This window comes from Manis javanica, chromosome 13 (genome assembly GCF_040802235.1).
Source record: "Manis javanica isolate MJ-LG chromosome 13, MJ_LKY, whole genome shotgun sequence".
Taxonomy (NCBI): Eukaryota; Metazoa; Chordata; class Mammalia; order Pholidota; family Manidae; genus Manis; species Manis javanica.
This window is the reverse complement of record NC_133168.1, coordinates 63,760,335-63,782,800: the sequence shown is the minus strand read 5'-3', so window position 1 is coordinate 63,782,800 and position 22,466 is coordinate 63,760,335. Positions and strand designations below refer to the sequence as shown.

The 22,466-nt window shown below is 34.7% G+C and overlaps 1 protein-coding gene across 4 annotated transcripts in view; it reads right to left on the bottom strand.

Annotated features, from left to right (window-relative positions):
- The window catches only part of ADGB (androglobin), a 192,788-nt gene that overhangs the window by 120,086 nt on the left and 50,236 nt on the right, over nt 1-22,466 (bottom strand). For all 4 annotated transcript variants that reach the window (XM_073219725.1, XM_073219724.1, XM_073219722.1 and 1 more), the window contains 5 exons: nt 16,119-16,281; nt 11,483-11,575; nt 8,314-8,385; nt 6,765-6,974; nt 1,664-1,803 (listed from right to left, as the gene is read on the bottom strand). In XM_073219725.1, the coding sequence (XP_073075826.1) occupies nt 1,664-1,803; nt 6,765-6,974; nt 8,314-8,385; nt 11,483-11,575; nt 16,119-16,281 (678 nt within the window). The remainder of the gene's footprint in view (nt 1-1,663; nt 1,804-6,764; nt 6,975-8,313; nt 8,386-11,482; nt 11,576-16,118; nt 16,282-22,466) is intronic.

Here is a 22,466-nt window from a genome sequence, read left to right as displayed (position 1 = left end):
TTTGATGTGTCAACACATCTCAAAGATAATATCTATTGGGGTAGGTCACAGTCAAGTCTAAACTCCTTTTTGGATAATCTTATTTCAGAAGTGACTGTGTAAACCTCATAGAAATAATGCTTTTTCCTTTCCATATCCCCCAGTGATGCTGAAATACTTCCTACATATTATTTTTTTTAAATGTAGATAAAGAAAACTCCTGTGACAATAATCATTAGACACTACAAAATCTGAAAAGAATAGATAGACAAACAGAAGTTGTATCATGTAACACAGGTTTTCACTAGAAAGCCTAAGAAATGTCTTACGTATAGTCTGATCCTTGATTTCCAAGCTGGATTTATTTATCTACTTAAAATAACGATAATTCTATTTTACAAGTTTGCTATAACAAAGACAAAATACCACTCCAATTATGCAGGTCATGCATTTATGCTTCACTGGCTTTGCAACTCTAATGCTCAGAACTTCAAGTTATGGCTGAGAATTGGGAACATTAGGAACATTATTTTCTTTCAACATAAGCAAACATAGTTGTCAAAGTGTGAATACTTAATAGTATTCAGCTACCTAAAAAGATCTGGGCTGAGTGTTAAAAGAAATATCTTTGAAATTAAAGGTTGCAAACTGAGGGGAACAAATTCCCAGTAGAAAATTGAGGGTTGGTAAGAGAAAAGAGAGATGAATAGGATGGCAGTAGGAGTGGTTTTTTTTGTTGTGTAGCCTTGGAAGAGAAAAAGGAAGCTGAGCCAAAAGAAAATCCACAAAAAGCAGACCAGCCTTTTGACTGGCATTGCTCTGTTTATAGAAGGGAAGGGGCTGAGCTTTGAGCAAATGACTTAAGTGGTCTGTTAACTGCATGTGGGTGTCTTCTGTTGAAAATGAGATGCTGTGACACACTGTGGGGGGAGGACATCAAATTCAAGCTAGCACATGTATGTGAGAATTCTCTCCTTGAGCAATGACACAAAATTGCCCTGCATTTTGAAGTTCAAGCATCTAAGCTGTTTTGCATTGCTAGGGCCAGGATGGAGGGACCACAGGTCTCTGCAAGTAAAATTTAAGAGAATAAACATAGCCAACATGTCTCATATATGTTGATGCACAAGCCATGTAGGGATATAAGACACAAGCAAATTTCACAAAAACATAGAAGGAAATATGAATAGTTCTCATGTGGTAAAAGAAACCAATGTTACCAAAAGCATGAGAATTACATTGGCATCCTTCAGAGAGTTCAAATTTTCAAGATTAGTAAGTTATTGCTGCATATACACAACCTAAAACTAACTGGATCCCGGTATACAGTATTCAGTATTTAGACAAACCAGTATTTTCCCCTATAAAACAACTTCTTTCTCCCATTAAGCTGAAACATTTTATTTTCCATGATTGACTGACTTTCCATTCACAGTAAAAGAACATTGGATATAGAATAATTTTTTAGTTTTCTTGGGGAAATTTTGCCTTATTACTGGCTCACCCAGTATTTCAAATCAGTGGCTTTGGCATATTCATTCTTATATTATAAAGGTGATGTCGTTTGGAAAGAAAGCTTTTGAAAATTGATATTTAAAAACTGAATCTATGTGATATTGATGTATATTTGTTGTTGTTATTTGCCTGTTTATTTTTATACAAATGAGTTCATCATTCTACATACTTAACATTTGCCAGCTTAATGAGAGCTTTAGACAGAAGCATTGGCCAGAGTTCAAATTCGTAAGTTGTAGCTGGAAGCAATAGATTGTTATCTTCATCAAAAGGTAGGAAGTCATCGATAGTAATCTTTCTCCAGCAACCCTAAAAGTGAGAAGAAAGGAACATAACATCAATGATTTATATTGTTTGCTCTCATACTTTAGTGTACACTGTTGACATTATTATTTACTGTTCTATAATTTTATTTTAGCTTCTTAAATCTAAAGACTGACATTCTGGTTTTCAGTGCTACTCTGGCTGAGAATTTTAGCTTACGATTTTATTAAATGTAATCATAGGCCATCCATATGTATATCAATAGTGTCATTATTTATGAGGTCTTGTAAGGACACTCTTGGGTGCCCCACCCTATAAAATGCAGTAAATTAAAGTGTTTCAAGCAGCAGAGCTAAAACATTTTACAACCACGGATAAGTTTGGGAATAGTTAAATTACTTCATACAGCCAAAATGCAAATTCTCCAAATATAATTTCAGTAATTGTTGTTTATCCTGATAGGCTCAGTGATCTTGCACTTCTAGTTACCAAATTACTCCTCCTTGTAATTAAAAATCTATTTTTTAACATGAAGTTAATATTTTGTTTAATAAAATCATTCTATATTTACCTGTATGTATATTAGTTCATAATTAAAAGCTGAGACACATGGTAACATTAATGTTTATGAATTCAAAAGATATTTTTAAATCTTGGTTTCACATGCAAAATTTTATTATGAATTTATTCCTTTGCCCAACAAATATTCCCAGCAGCACTGCAAGCAATGGGAACTCAAAGATCTGCAGAACACATGGCCTAGATCGCTGAACTGCTGTAGTCTAGTGGTGGAGCATACATGCCAGCAATATGAAGTATAATATGTTTAAAGTGCTCTAGGAACAAAAAGGAAAGTATGACTCATTTTGCTTGGTGGAAATCTGCACAAGAAGGTGGCATCTGAACTAAATATTCAGGAACAGTGTACTTTTCCCAGGTAGACAGGAGCAATAGGATGACAAATGTTTTCTTTGTATGACTCTTGCAACTCTAAACCCACATTGCCTTCTTGAATGGTTATATGTATTTTTCTTCCCTGATTGATTATGCAGGGCAAGACAGGGTTAAAGGCACAGGTGTTTTTAGCCACTCCCTCCTCTAATTTCAAATGAAATGACCCAAAAGTATACATAGCAAAATAAGCCAGATACAGAAGGACAAGTATTGTATGATTTTCCTTATATAACATACCTGGAAAAAGCAAATTTATAAAGACCAAAAGTATAATAGAGGTTACCAAGGGCTGGACAGAGAGAGGAATAAGAAGTAATTGCTTAGTGGGTACAGAGTTTCTGTTCAAGATGACAAAAAAGTTGAGGAAACAGATAGTGATGCTGGTTGCACAGCACGGTAAAAATAGTGCCTCTGAATTGTACACTTACAATGGTTAAAGTGCTAAATGTTACACTTATTTTTTTAAAAAGTAGTCATGGGAGGTTCCTTTCTACATTTCAATTTTTTACTAAAAATATTGTTTTTGAAGCAGCTAGCTAGATTCCTAGGAAAGAAAAGTTTTAAGCAGCCTTAAGAATTTAAGTTAAACCAGTTCAACATATATCACCAGTTTCTGGATGATCAATGGACAATACAGTTAAATTAAGGATGCTTTGATGATTGAACACTACTGAAGGGTACAGTTTAAATGGGTGAACTGTATGATACCGTGTTGTATATCAATAAAGCTGTTAAGAGAGTACAAAGGGATTAATGTTCAGTACCACATATCTAAAATGTAATTTGACTAGATGTAACAACTTTCTTGGGAATGTTTTTGGTTTGTTGATATTAATATGTTGGTTGCTTGCTTCCTTAAAGTTTATGAAGAAATTTATGAAGGAATGAAAGATCTCATCATAGAACATTGAATTTATTTGAGATGTGATCATAGACCATTGAATCATTTTTACATTTGCTATTCTTTTTATTCTTGCATGTAAATGATGTATAGTGGGAGGTTTTTACTGAGTTCACTGTGTTAACACTATGTAATTTTAAATGATAATCAAAATGTTTAATTATTTAGTATGCTTATGAAGAATGATGCCTCTTTTGTTAATGTAACTGTAAGTTACTAAAATACTTTAGATTATAGTCATGTTCAAATTTTGATATTTTCCACACTTGAATTCCAGGTCAAGTGGACTAAATGACTACTTACATTTTTATCCTCTTCCTTTTATGACCATGCTCAAAGGATAATTTTAAATATTCATTTTTTTAATTAATAGAATAATTCACAATTACAAATACATCAAGAAAAAGGCATTTGGTAGACAGAGATTTCAGCAAATGCAAAGAGAATTTAGTGAACTTAAAGTTGTCTGATAGAAATTATGAACAACAAGGAAAGAGTATCACATTTAAAAAGTGATATGAGCATCAGGGCCCTGTGAGACAGAGATAAAGATACAGCATTTATATCATTGAAGTACCCCCCCCCCACTAAAAGAGGGAAAAATGTGGGACTGAAAAAATATGAAATAATGTCTAAAAACTTCCCAAATTTGTCATAAGACATAAACCTATAGATTCAAGGAACAGTATATTCCAAATAGGATAATTCCAAAGAAATCTACACCTGGACACATCAACTTCAAACTTCTGAAAAGTCAATACAAAGAAAAAGTCAGCAAGTAGCTGATGAGAAAAAACTCATTAGTTATAGGGGACAGATTACTCTTCAGAAACCACAGAGGTCAGAAGGAAGGAGCAAACTATGTCTCCAATGGTGAAAATGGTGAAAGAAAAGGCTTGCCAATCCTGAATACTGTACGGAGTGAAAATATTCAGTAGGAATGAGGTGAAATAAAGATATTTTCAAACAGAGGGGAGATAATTTGTCACCAGAAGATCTGGCTCAGAAAGAACAGTGAAGGGAAATTCTACAGAGATTAGAAAAAAAAAAGGAGACTTAAGATCTCAGGAACTAAGAAAGAGCAAAGGAAAGGTTAAACATAATGGCTAAATATGCTAGAATATTCTTAGCCTCTTGAGTTTTTAAAAAATTTGACATTTAAAAGCAACATTTATCATGAGGCTCTCAATATGTGTAAAGGACATATTTTTGACAACCACACTATAAAAGGAAAGGTGTGAAGGTGCCTAAATGGTGGAAAAGCATCCATTTTCCAGTGTAAGTGGTAAAATGTTGATATTTCTAGACTGTAATAAGCTATATATGTCTATCTTAATTCCTACAGCAAACACTAGAAAAAAATACATATATAGAGATATACTAAAAATCACTAGAGATTAAATAAAAATGGAATTCTAAGGAATTTTTAAGAAACACACAGGAGGACTGGAAAAGGAAAATAGACAAAAAACAAATAACAGAAGTGACAGAGTACACAAATAACAAAATGACAGACTAAAGTCCCCATTACAGCAAATATAAATTACAACACAAATTAAAATGCAAGAGTAACTTGGATATATTTATAAAAATTAATAATTTGTATATACTTTGAAAAATTTCACATGTAGAATTCCTGGAAAAAATAGTCATGCAAACAGGCAAAAATGTATATACAAAGACGTTACTTTATAGTATTGTTTTTACTGATACAACACTGGTCATAACCTAAATGTCTATCAATATGAAACTAGAAAAATATGTATAGTTATTGTTACATTCAAACAATGGAATATAAGGTTAATCAATATATGTTAGCCTAAATAATGCCCAAGTTTGGTGGAAAAAATACAGAACAATAAGTACCATATGATACTATTGTTGCTATAAATTACATATAATAGATTTACATATGTTTATAAGAAAAAGTTTAGGAGGATATACATAAATCATTTGCTGTGATTGTCCATGTAGGTAGAATCATAGTGAACTTTCTTTCATTTTAATAGTGTTTGAATTTGTTTTACTGAAAACAATAAAATAATAAAAATAATGAAATAAGAATAAAAACATTTCCATTTGGAAAACATCATTGAATGATAGAAAAATAATTTGTCATGACATGTATCTTTTAAACACTGTTCCTCAAATAAAAACCCTATTTTAGATGATCAGGAAGTAACATACCTTCTTTACCTTTATTTTCCCATGTAATGACCTTAAGAATTCCTAAGCATTGGCCTTTCAATATTCCCTATCCCAGGAAGATAGATTGCTCAGGCTCATTAAGGACAAAGTCACATAGAATGTGATGACTACGTTTTCATACTTTCCCCACTCCTTGAAATGTTCAAGAACATTCTTTCCCAGTGACTAGGACCGGGTTACTGGGTGTTTGACCTGTATAGTCACATGGGATCCCACACTTAAAAGGACCGTGTGCTTGGTTTAAAGAGCCGCGATTACTGTCTTGAAATTCCTAATAGTTTTTGAACAAGGGGTGCCTCAAATCATGTGCCTGGTCCTGCCTGTGCTCTGGGCTTTTAGAAAGAGCATCCCACCTATGAAAACCAGAGGTATTTAACAGAATCTCGCATTGTTAAATGTGGTGTGAGTCTACTATACCATATTAACTAAGGGGTTTTTAACTCATGATTTCTCCCTACTACTATATCATTTCCTTAGGCAGAGGTGAAAACTTGTTAACATGAAAACAAATGTCAAGTTTAGGACAAAGATGGGATCAGGACCCTCAGCAGCAGCAAAAGCGAGGAAAGAAGGAGCAGATGCCATTCAAAACTCCCTTCTGCCCATGAGCCTGACGCCACATCCTCGAGGAGGAGAAAGAGTGGGCCCTGCCCACTGCCCTGCCACCCTGGCCAGCGGCCTGCGAGAACAGAGGCTGCAAAGGACCCTCCTCGGGTACTGGGCAGCATCATTTTAAAAAGCACGTGGGACTGACATCAAGGGAGAAACAAAGGTGTTTCTTATTGATCCCAATTTACGTATGCAGGACTTTTTTTCTGAGTAACTACACAATTGACACTCTGTATAACATCATCTCCTATCGGCCTAGGTAATGGCATATAAGAAAGATGTATTTCAATATGAAAGACAGGTGAATTTTTAGTGCACATAAAAGTGAACTCACCATCCAATAAAGTTTCACCACATACTTTCCATAGCTATTGAACAAAGGCATATGACCCTTCACAGCCTTGCACAGGGAGTATATGTGTTCCCAGGGCTTCCAAATGAGAAGAGGAGGTTCTCCTGAAGTGCCTTTAAAATAATTACTCAAAACATCCCCATTGGATATCTTCCACACTGCATAAATTTCGCTGATAATCCATCTCATCAGCTAGAGGCAAAAAACATTAGCGTCAATTAGTTATTTTTCAGTTGTCAGTTCTGTAATTTAGGGGGAAAGCCAGTCAAAAATCTACTTTTAACAGTAAAACTCTCACTTGCAGTGTTTTTAAGAGACAGCAAGGCATGGCAGGGAGTTAAGCTTCAGAGTAAAAATAGGTAACAGGATTTGAATTCTTTTTCAGATTCTTCTGTTCTTGGGCATGTCATTTCAGCCCCCCTAATTGCAGTTTTTCATCTGTAAAATGTAGATTATACTATTTTTCAGCATTTTTGTAAGCAATAGAAATAATGTATATGAAATCTCTGCATCACAGTGGGTGTTAAGTAAAGCTATTATTACCTTCAGTGTTATTGGAGTGTCTGAAATATCTCATGGTTTACTGCCTGGCTTAGAAGATTAAGTACTTGAGACTAACCTCATACGATTTAGTTTTTTTTTAATTTCCATGATCTAGGAAATTTCTTCAAGTTTGGTTAAGTTGGAAGGAGAACTCAGGTACTTTCCTGTATATCTAGAAATTTCATGAAAATATTTTTTACTTTCCTTCCCTTGAAAGATGAAAGCTAATATATATATATATATATATGCTTTGGATTCATAAAATAATCATATTTTAGTCTAAAATATAAAGTATAAAACAATTCAGAGATAACTTTATACTAATCAGTACAACCTAGTTGAAGAAATAAATGTTTTGATTTTAATACTGATCAAGACATAGAGGTAAGAGGGACAAAATGTTTGAATCAGTAATGAGTGCTGATCGTGACTGGGTCTTAGGAGAACATCATCAAAAACTCCTGTTCCTGGTGTAACTACCTTAGGAACATGGACGGGCGGGCTTCTGATGGCTAAAACCCCGAGAGGAGAGAAGGGGAGGTGCTCCCGACCCCAACAGGAAGTAAGCCTGCAGTGCTAAAAATCTGAATTGTTTAGATGAGGTGTTGCCAGAGAACTTCATCTGATGATTTCCTTTCATTAGCAAGTCAAATAACATGAGGACACGCTGCTCCTGGCCACAGTTTAGGGCAAGGCAGCAACTTCCTATCAATTTCTATGCCCCCGGATCCAGAGAAATGCCCACCATTTATCCTGGGGCCCTGTGGGCAAGAGAGTAGGGGCAGGAGCAGAGTTCACACTAACATTTCCCACCATTTTCTCACTAAACTCACTCACAGAGGCTTCTGTTCCCCTTTGAGTGTCTGGTGTGTGTTACACCAAAACTTAAAGGTGAGCAAGGGAGAGCGGAGCTTGGCTGTCCGGGAATTCCAGCTGGTACGGGAGGCGTTCTGCAAGGCGGGGCTCTAGTTCATACTTCCCCACATACCTCACTGCGGAGTAGGTGTTCATTTGCTGAAAACAAGTCAAAGAGGGTTTCATTTTCCACAACTACTGGAGCCTGAGATAAACAAAAATAAATAAATAAAAAGAGCTATTACTCCTTAAGAAAAGAAAGGAAATGTAGCTTAGTGAAATAAAGTTTTGTATGCTGTAAACAGACCAAACCTGATTTCATTTCTCACAACAAGAAAAATTTAAAAAAAATGTGTATGAATTAGAAAAAGAAAAAAAGCACCCAAAAAATAATCTTGTTAGAGCTATAGGCACATTAATTTCATAATGTAAAACTGATAAAATACAGTATATTAATATACAAATGATATAAGATACATGCAGGTAAACAGCATGCATACACACAAAAACTGACTTTAAAAGGTGATTTGGAATTTAACCACTCAAGTTAAACTTGACGTTTAGTTAACAGTTAACAGATGGAAAATTATCTATATCTTGGCTAAATATTAGCTGGGATAGCTTTTTAAAATCTTGTCCAATTTTAAATCGTCATTAAAAAAATAATTTGATGGTTATCATTTAATTGGCATATAGCTTAAGTTGTTTTTAGACGACCAAGGAATAAAGATAATGGGAAAAAATATGACTTGTAACAGTTTAAAAACATTAGTTACAATTCATTACAGCTTATTTATTTAACATATCAAATTAACATAAAAATGGTCTTGCTTAATGACATAGACTTAGGGAAACTAATGCCATCAATTACTATGAATCAGAAGTACAACTAGCATCTTGAAAACTTGATAAAATACTTTTTTTATGTCTGAGAAAAATCTAGTTAAGACTACCTTGAAAGCCTGACATTGATTCTTGTGTTTAATTTATAAATATTAAATTTTATATATAATAATATATAAAGTTTTATATATGTGAAATTCTGGTTTGACTGATTGCAAGGCAAAACTTCTAAAATGCCATACCTTTCAGCAAGTACCAATGTGCATTAAAATTCATTGATTATAGATTAAGTAAGTATTGATTACCTAAAGTTTGAGGGGTTAGAATTAGTAGTCATCTGCTGACAAAAGAAAAAGAAGAATTGACAGTTTGTAAAAGACAACAGATATTAAGGCAGAAATCTGTACAATGGCTTGTTAGCAACTCTATCTGCTGTACTTTAACCTAGTGTACAATAAATCTTTAGACATCTTCTATCTGTTCAATATAATCAATACTCAAGGGCCTGGGCCATCAGTATCTGTTTCTCACTCTGTGATCAGGGCTTCTTAACCTCCTTGCTTGGAATGGTCCATGTTGACTCTGATATTTTAAATCCAGGTTTTTAAGCTTTTTAATACCTTAGCTGCTCTCTGATTTAAATCATGTCCTCTGACTTCATCTTTTGCTTATGTCATGGGGCATGTTTCTAGGCAGGACTTTACTTTTTAAACTGTGAGTTGAATAATTTAGTGATTCAGGAAATCATTTTAATGGGTCAGGACTATATACACACACACACACACACACACACACATATACCTATATGTATTAGAATATACATATATAAATACATATATGTATATATGAACTAAATATATATAGAGAGAAGTTATTCTTTATTCTATTTGGAGTATGGAATAGAATAGAGTAAATCTCACCTAGAAAGATTATTCAATTTTGCACAAGTTTTGTCTGAACTATATATATGTTAATATTTAATGAGTCTCAGTATAAAATGTACTTCTCACTGTGGACTTAGATAGTAAAACTTGGAAAACACTATTCTAAGACTTTCCTACTGGGATAGACTTTCTGTTCTGACTGTTCTGTTCTATATGCCAAGAGGAGTCAGTGGAGAAGGGGAGTAGAGGTTCTGAGATGGATGGCAGCATTATGATAGATGTAGGTGAAACTGTTGTCAACAGCAATGAATGAATTTATTTTTAGCACAAGTGTATCTCTGAGAATTAAGTTATGCTAGAAAGAAAAATTTTCATTTTTATCCAAATTTGAAACATTCCCACTTTGTAGAATTAATATCCTTTATTTGCATGGGATGTATACTCTGCCCTTATATTGAATAGAGCCTGAATATTATTAATAATATCTTAATATTAAATGCATTCTATTAACATCACACAATTTACATCTTTATGTCAATTTCACCTGAAATTATAAGTAATTTAAAGATGTGATTCATATATATTTAATGTCTTTTATTTAAAATGTCTTACAAGTAGGCCTTCAGTAAGTTGATGGACAGAGATGCATCTTCTTGTTTTCTCATTTTATGAAATATTTTTGAAATTAGAATTACCTTTCTCAACTAGTAAGAGTAATTGGAAAATATGATGGACAAATTGTATTTTCTTGCATTAGTATTAGTGATTATACAAACTACAACATTTAGGAATAAAATTACTTTATGTAGAAACAGAGAGTCAATAGATTCCATAATGTATGAAAGAATCAGCTCCATTACAACCATTCAACTAGCACTAAACAACTTATTTAGCCTACTGGTTTTCCATGCATTAAATAAAAATAATAGGAGATTCAAGAAGGGAAAAAGGCATTAGTGATAATGAAACCCCTGGAAATAGCAGATATATTCAAACTAACATAGCTACTAGGAAGAAAGACCAGTGCATATAAAGTTTTAGAGTATATAAGTAAGTCCTATTTAAAGTGATGGTTTCCTGGGCAGTGTCCCAGTCAATGTTCAAGTGGCTGGGCCTGGGGTCCAGAAATGAAAGTGGCCCTTGGAATATGTTTCAGGAATCTCTAGAAGAGAGATCCAAGTGCAAATCTCTTGGGCTGGAAAATTGATGCTAATGAACACTAGAGTAAGCAGACCTTCATACCACGTAAGTTCCCCACTAAGAAGCAGAAAGAAAAAAGAAATTCTGTCAGTTAGTAATTAAGGAATCAATTCACACACATTTTAAGCTACAATTCAACATCATGGAGAAAAGTCAAGAGTCTAAACAACATAATATCCTCTTGGAAACCAGAATAAGAAATATCAAACTATACTGATAAACATTTATTTCTTAGTTTAAATGCCAAAAAGTAATTACTCTTTCTTACAAGAAAAAAATTACTCTAAGCTGATTTAAAAATGCAAATTTTCATAACTAAGATATTATATCCCATAGTTAATATGTATTCTGTTTAACAGAAAAAGTATTTCTTACCCGATTAATTAAAAAATCCTGTGGACGTTTCCAGGAATGAATTTTCAATGATGGTGGTAGTTCAATCTTTCCTTCAGGGTCTTCAAAGAAATGCTATATAAAAATATATTCAGATTTTTATTCCATATGGTTTAATTAGCATAAAATAAACTCAATCCTAGTAAAAATTTAGTGCATAGATTTGACTAACAAATATTCATTTATAGAGCAAATTGCATATTTATTCTTAAAGCTAGTTCACAGAGTAACTGGAGAATACTGAAATTAACATATTAAATTTAATTAACAAAACCTTGGTTGTAGAGTAGTGTTTTGATTGCAGAGGATGCAGTCCAAACAAGCAAGAGTTGCTTCAGAAAGTAAATTAGGTATGGTGGGAAAACAATTTCAATGGCCATATTTTCCACGAAAATATTGTTTATATGAGTAGAGAAGACTGAAAATATTAACTTAATTTTCAGCTGTTAGAATCATAAACAGGATTATATGTAAATGAAATCTGTACCTTTGATCTGACTTTCATTTGTTACTTTTTTTAATTAAACTTGTAATTTTGAAATAATTGTAGATTCACATGCCATCTAATGAAATAATATGGAGAGTTCCTGGGGTCGTTTACCCAATTTCTCCAATGGCAACATCTTGAAAACTATACTACAATGTCACAGTCAGGATATTGACATTGACACAGTTGAGATACAGAATAGTTCTAGGAACACAAGGATCCTTCCTACACCCCTTTATAATCACACACCCTCCAACTCTCCTACCACCTGTTTAAGCCCTACTACCTGGCAATCACTAATCTGGTCTTGATTTTACAATGTTGTCATTTCAATAATGTTATATGAATGGAATCATAAGTATATAAACTGTTGGATTGGTTTTTCTCTCTAATTCCTTGAAGATTCAATTTAATCAAGTTGTTGCAGTTAGCAATAGTTTATTTCTGAGTAATATTTCATGATATAGATATTCATTTATTTACCATCCACCCATTGAAAAAGATTTGGGCTGTTTCCATTTTGGGGCCATTATAAAGCTGCTTTCAACATTTGCATACAGGTTACAGATTTTTGTGTGAATGTGAGTTTACATTTCCCTGGGATAAATGCCCAGGAATGCAATTAGTTCATTAATTTTTGAGCCCCTCATATGGGTCACTTAGTGACCTCTGGAGAAAGATGATATCTACTCTTAAATGTTAGCAATCTAGTAAATCAGAGAGATATCAGGTAGCTACTATGTAAAATTCTCACAGCTCATAAAGTACTCAGTGGGGGGAAGGGGGTTCCTTTCAAAAAGGACCATGAGAATTGTTGAGAGAACAAACAAAAAGCTTGAAGAATATATGGAGAAAAAATGGGTAACTGCATTTCACCTGTTAATGGGGAAAGGCGCAAAAAAGTAGTTTTGTAATGCTCATGGCAGTCATGTTTTAATCTTAATGTTGGTGTGACTTGAGAAATTGGTCATATTTGAGGGCATTGCTTGAGCTTTAAACATAATAACTGTGTATGTGTATCTAGATCATGTGGCTTATTGTCACATTTAAGATACTGGAATAATTTGAATGAAGACAAAGGAAACCTCAACATCTAGTTAAAATGATAAAAGAATGAGGTTTTGAAAAAATAGACTGAGGTTTTCAGGAGCTGTATTAGACTTCTGGGGTGCACTCACATCACTTTTTCCTTACAAATATTAATTTGGTTATTTTAAAGCCCCCTATCTGACAATACCCAAATCAGAGTCACCTGTAGGTCTGTTTCTATTGTCTGATTTTTCCTCTTGTTTTTCAGTCACTTGGTTCTGTTTCTCTTCATGTCTGGTAAATTTTGGTTTTATTTGTATAAAAATTTATACAAGCTATGAGCAATGATGTCTTCCTCCATCCAGGAGCATTTCATTCCCTCCTGTCAGGCTAAGTAGGAGATGAACTTGACCCAGTTAACCTTGGGTCTCCCAATTTGACAGGGCTAGCACAATCTTGGTTTGCCCTTACTCAATACAGAATGCTGTAGCTGTTGTTGGGCTACTGACTGAAAAGCTGGAGTATTTATCAGGGTCCCTTCACTTTGGTGTAGCCTAAATTCTAATCTCTTGCCACAGCATCATGAAATCTTTGCTCAGTTATTTAACTTCCAAGGTGCTGCTTTTTACTCATTTGCTTAGCAGCAAAAGCTTCACACACATAGCTTAGGCTCGGGCAAATGTTCCAAAATAAAATTTTATGCAAAATTTTCAGATCATTTCTCTGTAGTTACTGCCGGGATTTTGGTTCAAGTTCTGGCTGCTTTGGCAGCTCCTGATAATATCTTATCTCCCTCAGCCCACAGAAACCGACACAAGCCCTAGCTACTACATTCTGCTTGGCCTCTAATATCTATACTTTGAATTAACAAATTTCCTTGTGATAAAAGACAAGGTGAATGTGGGGCTCATCCTGGTGTGATTCCCTATTCTCACATTAAGTGAATGGTAATCTTTCAATGTCATTTTGTTTTAGATATATTTCTTAATATCACCTTACAGTATTTTATCACATACTTCTCAGTTTGGTTCACCCATCATGTCCTTTGTCACCTTTACTCTGAACTTATAGGGAAATGTTATAAATCTGAGGCTGAAGTGGTCTTTTATGAAGTTCCAAGGATACCTCCTGTAATTGGATGATGCTTAAGACAACTCTGGTAAAATACGGATGTTGCAAATCATGGCTAAGAGCTACTGTGCCACCATATCATAGAAATGTAATCATAAGGCTTGGAATGTCCACCACTCACTTGAGTGAAGGAACCCTAAGCCTGAATACTGAAGGTGTGAAGCAGAACTGGGGTGGAAGCAAGGTTCAGCCCCAGATGGTACCACTTCGCACTGTTGTGAAGACATCATTGCTCATAGCTTGTATAAATTTTTATACAAATAAAACCAAAATTTACCAGACATGAAGAGAAACAGAACCAAGTGACTGAAAAACAAGAGGAAAAATCAGACAATAGAAACAGACCTACAGGGTTTGAGCTGGTCCTCTTCTGACATGGTGAAAGCGGTGGTGGCAGAATGGAGTGTTTGCTGATGCTCTGAGTTATCACATCCCATTGGAATAGCCCCTGTTCACAGCAGAAGTAGGGTTGATGTTCCTTAATCATGCAGTTTTATACAGCTCCTTAGTCCAAGTGCTGCAGTAACTACTTTGGGGTCTGATGTCCAGAAAATAACATTCCTATATGTTGCCCCTAAATGAAATGGGCATCAAATGAACAGCACACTCGTTATTGCTCCAGTCTCAGTGGTTTTTTGCCAGTAAATGTTCTTCCAACAGCCTTGCTCTTGTTTTGTAAGACTGATAATTTCCAGGATTTGATACCTAAGCTTCTACAGACCAGCAAGATGCTTTTACAGCTGTCTGATAAGGGCCTGCTTCTGCTCCAAGGTCTCTGTAATGCTGTATTTCATATCCTATTTCAAAGTGTTCAGGCACTTCTCTGCTCTTCCCTATCCTGTTGTCTCTTCACACTGGGGGGTGGCTCATCTCTAGATCTTCTCCAGCTCCCAACTGAGGATCTGCACAATCTGTCATTCTGACGTAAATTCACACACAATCACCATGTTTTGAATTGCATTTTTTAAAATATGTAGAATAAGACCATTTTCGACTGAACCCAGAGAGTGCAAAAGCCCTTTGTATCTAAAAATTCCATAATCACTATAGGTATGGTACAAAGAATGCATTCCTACACAAGTTGTTAACTTGAAATTGTTCAAGTGGTAACAGAGTCAGAAATTAGTTATATTTATTAATATCTTTTGTAAACAAATTATGGATATGAATCATGCAGTTTGTGACTACATTTTGTGAACAAAATGTAATTGCTAATAAGTACCATTTCAGAGTGTTCCATGCAAATAAAGACACCAGAGTTCAAACCTAGTCATTCTGGTAATTGTGTTTGTGTTTTGAAAATTGTATTGTGTTCTATAAATATTTTTGTAAATGAATTGGTGCACTACATAAGTGGGTCATATTGAAAATGCAACCTAGATTCATGTGCTCAACAAAGAAGTCTTTAGAAATAGAGGAAACATTTTTTTTTAATGTGCAAAAGAACCTAAAATAATATAGTTGGAAAACGTAGGAACCTCATACTCAGACCCAATCTCAGGGACGTATGTTTAAATGGCCATAGGTAAACGAAGTGTAACCTAAACCTTTACCGAAGTATCTTGGCTTGGTATTAACAGCGATTTAAATCTTACTTCACAGTAACACCTCTTCTAAAAAACCACTTTTTTAAAATATATAATCTCCAGATAACAGCTCACAGGTCCACTGAGTTCTCTCATTTTCTAAATGACTATCTCTAAATGCCTGGTTCCCAAACTCTGTCCAAAATCTACTAGCTAACCTGATCTATCAGTTTTCCCTTTATTTCATTATGAGTCTTTGCTCGGTCATCTCTCTCCTTTCACTGATGCAAATATAATCCATCAAAGCTCAGGTCTAAGGCTTGGAAAGAGATCAGGTGGGCAAAACCAAAATTTCTCTTTTGAAGGGAGGCTGTGGAGAAGAGTAACACACCCAAACCTTACTCCATTATAAAATTAAAAACCAAAATGAAAACTAGTCACTTACAAATACTGGGCTTTTTCCCATTTTGTCCTTTTCTTTTCCAGCTTTGCCTGCATCCCACTTTTCTGCATTTACGTCAGCTTCACTCCATTCTGGCCAGATGGGGAATTTCCCCTTCCTCTGTTCACCAGAAACAGGCTGTACATTACCGCCTATAGGGTACTGACTAGAGACAGTCAGGGGTGGGGGGAAGGGGAGAGGTGGGTTACTTTTAATTCAAATCTCTGAAGGAAAACACTGGATTAAGTGCAAAGCATAAATTTATCTTGTCATCAGTCATGTTAATACACTTTTCAATACAGTCATACCTGTGGCCAGACAGCTTCCACCTGTTAGGGTTCTAAGGACTGCCATACCCAAAAAGGACTATTCCATAAGCACATTTTGAGCATTAGCCCCTACTTACTAATGCGGGACATTCATCATGAATGCTTAAGATGCCATAAAGGGGACATTTATACATTCACACTTAAAGAAGTGCAAGTGAATGAGGTCATTATTTTAAAAGAAATTAAAAATCCAAATCAAATAAATAAGAAAGGCAGATCTACCTATTTCATTCTAGAAACTACATGGTTTAAGAAGTCCAATCTCTCAGATTACTGCACAAGGATACAGCTCTTCAAAAATAACATCATCCTGACATTCTCTATTACAAACTGTTTTCCATTTATCAGTATATTGTTAATAGTTCCCATATCAATATGTATTTATCTAAATATGAATTTAATGATTGTATAATAGCCATTGTATGAATACACTGCCTTTCATTTAACTAATTCTATATTTAGAAATTTGAGGGTTTGATTTTTAAAACTTTCACTATTATAAACAAGACCTTGATGGCTATCCTTGTTGCCAAATCTTTACATACATTATTATTTCCTTGGGATCAATTTTAATAAGGAGACTTACTATACTAAAAAATATGCATATTTAAAATTTGTTGATATATTTGACTAATTTTCTATAGAAAAGTTCAACTTGTTTTGTACTATTGTTATTAGTATGTTGCAATTTCATATCTATAAACCTTGGCTTTTACTTTTTCTTCATGTTTATGAATTTTAAAGTCTACAATAGACATTTTGTTTAATTTTTCAAGTTTTCACTACATGTGAAACTGGAACTCTGCTCTAGATCTGGGGATAAATAGTGAACAAACCAGATAAAATCTCTATCCTTAAAGAGACAAGTTCTAGTGGATGGAGATACAAAATAACAACATAAGTAAAATAAATAGTATATTAGAAAGTGAAAAATGCTGAGGGGAAATATAAAATAGAATGGGGGAACTGAAGAAATAAGGTACACAATTTTAATATAGTTGTTAATGAAAACATTCTATATTATGGTAATATTTAAGTAAATACAAGAAAATAAGGGATCAAGCTATTTGACAGAAAGCATGTCTGGACGCAGGAAACAATAATTAAAAACAGCAAGAGAGAATATTCCAGATGCAGAGAGCATCCTGGTTTATTTGAAGAAAAATAAGGAAGTCAGTGTGGCTGAAATGGGAGTAAAAAAATAATCTTCAATAAGAATAATAAAGACATTAATGTGGCTGAGGTGGGGTAAAGACATGATTTCAGAGAGGTGACGGAGATGCAAAGATTGTTAAGGTGACCGACCTCAGAGCAAGGACATTGCTTTTAGTCTGAGTGAGGTGGGAAGCAAAAGGGTCTGAGCAGGGCTCTAATATGACATGAGTAAAGTTTTGTGATCGTTTTTGCAGCTATGTTGAAAGATGACTAAAGGAGACAAGAGAGGCAATTTCAGAAGTGCTGAAATAACAGGTGGGAGCTAATGGTGGTTTTGAACCAAGCCAGTAACAACAGAGGAGGCAAGGAATAGATGCCATGAATATTTTTAAGGTAGAGCAAGTAGATTGCATTTATATTTCCTGAAAGACAGAAGACTGGGATGGACAAAACTTCACTTGTGAATGAGTTGTTTTAGATGTTTATCATACTTTCATGGAGAGGCTGAATATGCAGTTAGAGAATTCTGAGGTTTGAAAGAATTAGACTAAAAGTGAAAATTTGAGAGTCATCGGTGTTTAAATGATATTTAAAGTTTCAAGACTGAATGAAATCACCATGAAAATGACTACATAAGGAAGAGGCATTTCCAGAAATGCTCATCAAAACCCCTAACAACTAACTGGTAAGGAATGATCACTGACCAATCTAAGTGGTCCCTGGCCACAGTGCTGGGTCAGCATCTCAAAGCCTCCAGTTAAGTGAGATATTAATTCTTTGCTTTAAATAGTAGGGCCAGGGGTGTAAGGTTTCAGGGTCAGTCAATGACCCAGGAAAGGAGAAAGAATTGTCTAGAGCTACTCAACAACAAATATAAAAATATCTGAATATTCTAACAGTCAGTACATCTGTATAACTACCCTGGCACTCCATGTTACAAGTCAGAGGGAGTAAGGAGAAAATAGAAAAGTAGTCAGTAAGTGTGATAGAACAATGCCCCCACCCACAAGTATCTTCACATCCTAATCTAGTAGGTATGTTGCCTTCCATTGCCAAAGAGGGTTTGGAGTTATCTTTAAATGCCTTCAGATGGGAGGATTATGTTGGATTATCTGGCTGGCCCAGTGTAGTCCCAAGAGTCTTCAAGAGTGAAAGGAGACAGAGGCAGTCAGAGGGAGATCTGACTCCTGCAGAACGGACAGGAAATGAAAATTTGCTGGTTTTAAAGACAGAGGAGGCCACAAGCCAAGGGAGGTGGGCAGCTTTTAGAAGCTGAAAGCAGCAAGGAAATGGATTCTCTCCGTGGGCCTCCAGAAAGGACCGTAGCCCTACTGACACCTTGATATTAGCTCAGTGAGACCTGTTCTGGATTTCTGACCTCCAGAATTGCAAAATAATAAATTCATATTGTTTTAAGCCACTATGTGTTTGTGGTATTTTTTTGTCAAGTGATAAGAAACAGTGAGGTAAAAAAAAAACCACAGTAGAGGGTAATTAATGCCTTGGAAGCCTCGTAAAGCAATTTCTTTTTCCAAAAATGAAAAGTGAGCAACATATCAAAATGCTGCTAATAGACCGAACAAGGTAAAATATAAACAAATAAATGTTGGACTTAGGAAGTTTCTGGTCTCTCTCAAAGTTCACCCTCTGGGGGTGGGGATGGGAGGGACTTTCTTGAATACCCTAACACAGCAAGCCTCACTTCTCTGCATCCTTTGATATTGCTTCATTTTATAGCACTGGATTATTCTCCCACTAATGCTTTATTTATGTGCTTGTTGTGTGTTTCCACAAACAGGGTTTGTAAGGGACATTGGGATTTTTGTTCACTCCCTCTGTCCCTAGCAACTGGAACAGTGCCTGAATAACAGGCAATTTATCTGCCTCTCTGTCATTCATTTATATGAAATAAAAGAATGAATATCTTTATTTTATATTTCTATCATTTTTAATTACAACTGCTTCACATTTTACTTATAGGCAGAGATCAACCAGATGCTCACCCATCCGATTTTCCATTTCCCATACTCCTTTGCACTTTGGCTTGTACTTTGTGATAGGTATTTGAAAATAGCATGTGGGAAATGCACTGAATATCACCTTTAGGCTCATAAAACACTCTGTGAGATATTTCTCACTCTTCCTGCTTGATGCATGACTCAATCGTTAGGAGAAGACCTTGGAAAATGGCAATACCTCAAGATGGAAGGAGCCAAGAACTCTTATTTAGCCCATGCAAAGGCACTGCTAAACTGATCACACTCACGTATGAATGAGAAATGTCCTTGGCTGTGTGCGGTCACTGCAGTTTAGAGGCTGTTTCATGTTGTTCTGATATATAACAATATAGGAAGCATTGATTACTTCCTACTTGCTATTCTGATATTGTAGCACTGATTACTAGCATTGACTAATATATTGATTAATATATTGATTAATATAAAGGGTGTAATTTTTTTCTTAGGATTTGGATTTCTTCTTTTATATCTTTAATCTTTATAAAAATATACATGGTAAATCACTTGTAGACTATTTTTTTATTGTCTTAAATTTGTGGTGCTTAATTCTTTTGTTTGTTGTGACTGCTGTCTATCTTTTGTATACTCTTGCATTATAGAACACTTACTTTGAGCTCATCCTTACAGAGGTTTTCTTTCCCTTTCATCTCCTTCCTGTTGGGCAATCCTATATTGAAAGAATGTTCTTCCATTGTAATATTGTTTTCTTCTTTCAGAGAACGCCAATGAATAAACCATCCAGGAACCCAAAGGTACATTAAAAATCAGATCTCAGACCTATATAAGTCTCAGTCCAAGGGTTTCATTTTTAAGGTAAAAAAATTTTTTTTTTCAGTCAGACATCAAGGAGAGAAAAGTTAGCTTTCTTATAATCTCTCTGTGTTTGGGTGGATTTTCTCACTCACCTTTTTAAAGAGAATTAAACTCTTGGAAATTCATACCTTGTCTAAAGTTGTAGCACTATTTCCTCATTTGGACTTAAGACCTTGCCCTATATATGTTTAAACAAAAGATAAACCTTCCCAGAGAAGCAATACCTTCAGCTCAGAGCCATGACTTTCTGACCTTCAGTTCACTCCTCATTTCTGGATCCTGAAAATTTTTATTTCTTTATAAAAGCATCTCTAGACTTTTTTTTTTTTTTAGTCTTACTCCACCATCTTGCTGGGAAAGTCTGAGAATACATACATTGTAAAGGGGTGTTCTTAAGTAGCATAAAGAAAATACAAGAAGGGTGACTAAGATAGTTTTCAAGGAAAAAGGAAAACTTTTCATAAAATTAATAGAAAATCAAGGCAAAAAATAGTATATTAGAGCACCTGTGCTTTATTGAATGTTGGTACAACCTTACAGATAAAAAGAAATTGGTGACATTTTATCCATCAAAACCATAACAAAATTACCTCATTCAGGAAGTTCAAAATCTTAAAATCTCTTTTTATAAGAGGAAGATCTAACTTCTTAAAAAACAGAGGCTCTGCTGAGATTATGTTTTGCTTTCCTCTTCATTCTGTCAATTGTAAGTAAATGTTCTGGATCCTCTTAAACTCTTAAGCTTTATCACTCATTGGCCTATTTTCCTTGTAACATGTTAAATTTATTCCCATCTATATTTTGAAGATCATTTAAAAAGAGTCTCATTAGAAGAATTTTATACCAGCCCAATAGCTCTCCTATAGTGCTACACACACAATATAAACAATGGTCAGATAGAGGCCGATGTCAAATATGCTGTACACTTCAAACGATCCTCTACAAATGTTGCCTTTGAAACTCTCAACAGAGTATGCCTTTGAAGTTCACCAATAGAATGCACCTACTGCTTTAGCATAGTTCAGATCCTTTAAATATCCAAAGCACATTTTCTTGGTCTCATAAATTCTGAGAACAAATCTTAAAACATGAAAGTAACCAAGGAGTTTTAAAGATTTAGAAACCAGTACAACTGGGAAATAAATGTTGCCAAGTTTCAGAAAATTCAAACATGCAAATAAATCAATCCTGCCCCCTAGGAAAATGAGGGATAGATATATACAGGGTTACTGTATTCATATAGCAATATACCCAAGTACAGGTAAGTGATTCAATCTATTAAAATTACAAGGTTTATAAAAGATTTCAAAGATTAATGCTCCTTTCTACACAGTGAATCTAAATATGCTATTGAGATGGGTGACCCATCTGTAAGCAAAATGTTTATTTGTGGGCATTTATTATTTTTAAAAAATTATTAATAGTCAACAGGGAATGGTTATAACACCTGTATATTCCAAACGCCAAATGATATTCCAAAGGAAATTGTTATTTGGAGGGAGGGAAAATTCCAGACAGCCAAACAAGGGGCTGATTTCAAGTGGAAATATAAAATATGGAGGTGCTCCTAGGCAAAAGAGAAGAAACTCAAAGACAAAAAATTTGTAACCACAGCCCAGGTTGGACAGAACAATCTGACATGAAAATGATATATCAAGTAAGCAACAGATATAAAGGTACGACTGAAATGAATTGGTACAGTTGAAAGCCATCAAAAAATGTGACTGGGTGGTTCCAGAGACAGGGGGTGAGGGATGGGCAAAATGGATGAAAGTGTTCAAAAGGTACAAACTTCCACTTATATATAAACAAGAAATGGAGCTACAATGTACATTATGGTGATTATAGCTAACACTGTTTTTTCATATATAACTGAAAGTGTCTAAAAGAGCTCTTAAAAGTTCTCATCACAAGAAAAAATATTGTAAGTATGTATGGAGATGGCTTTGAATTAGTAGACTTCTTCTGGTGACTATTTCACAAAAGATACAAATATCAAATCATTATGTTGTACACCTGAAACTAATATAATGTTA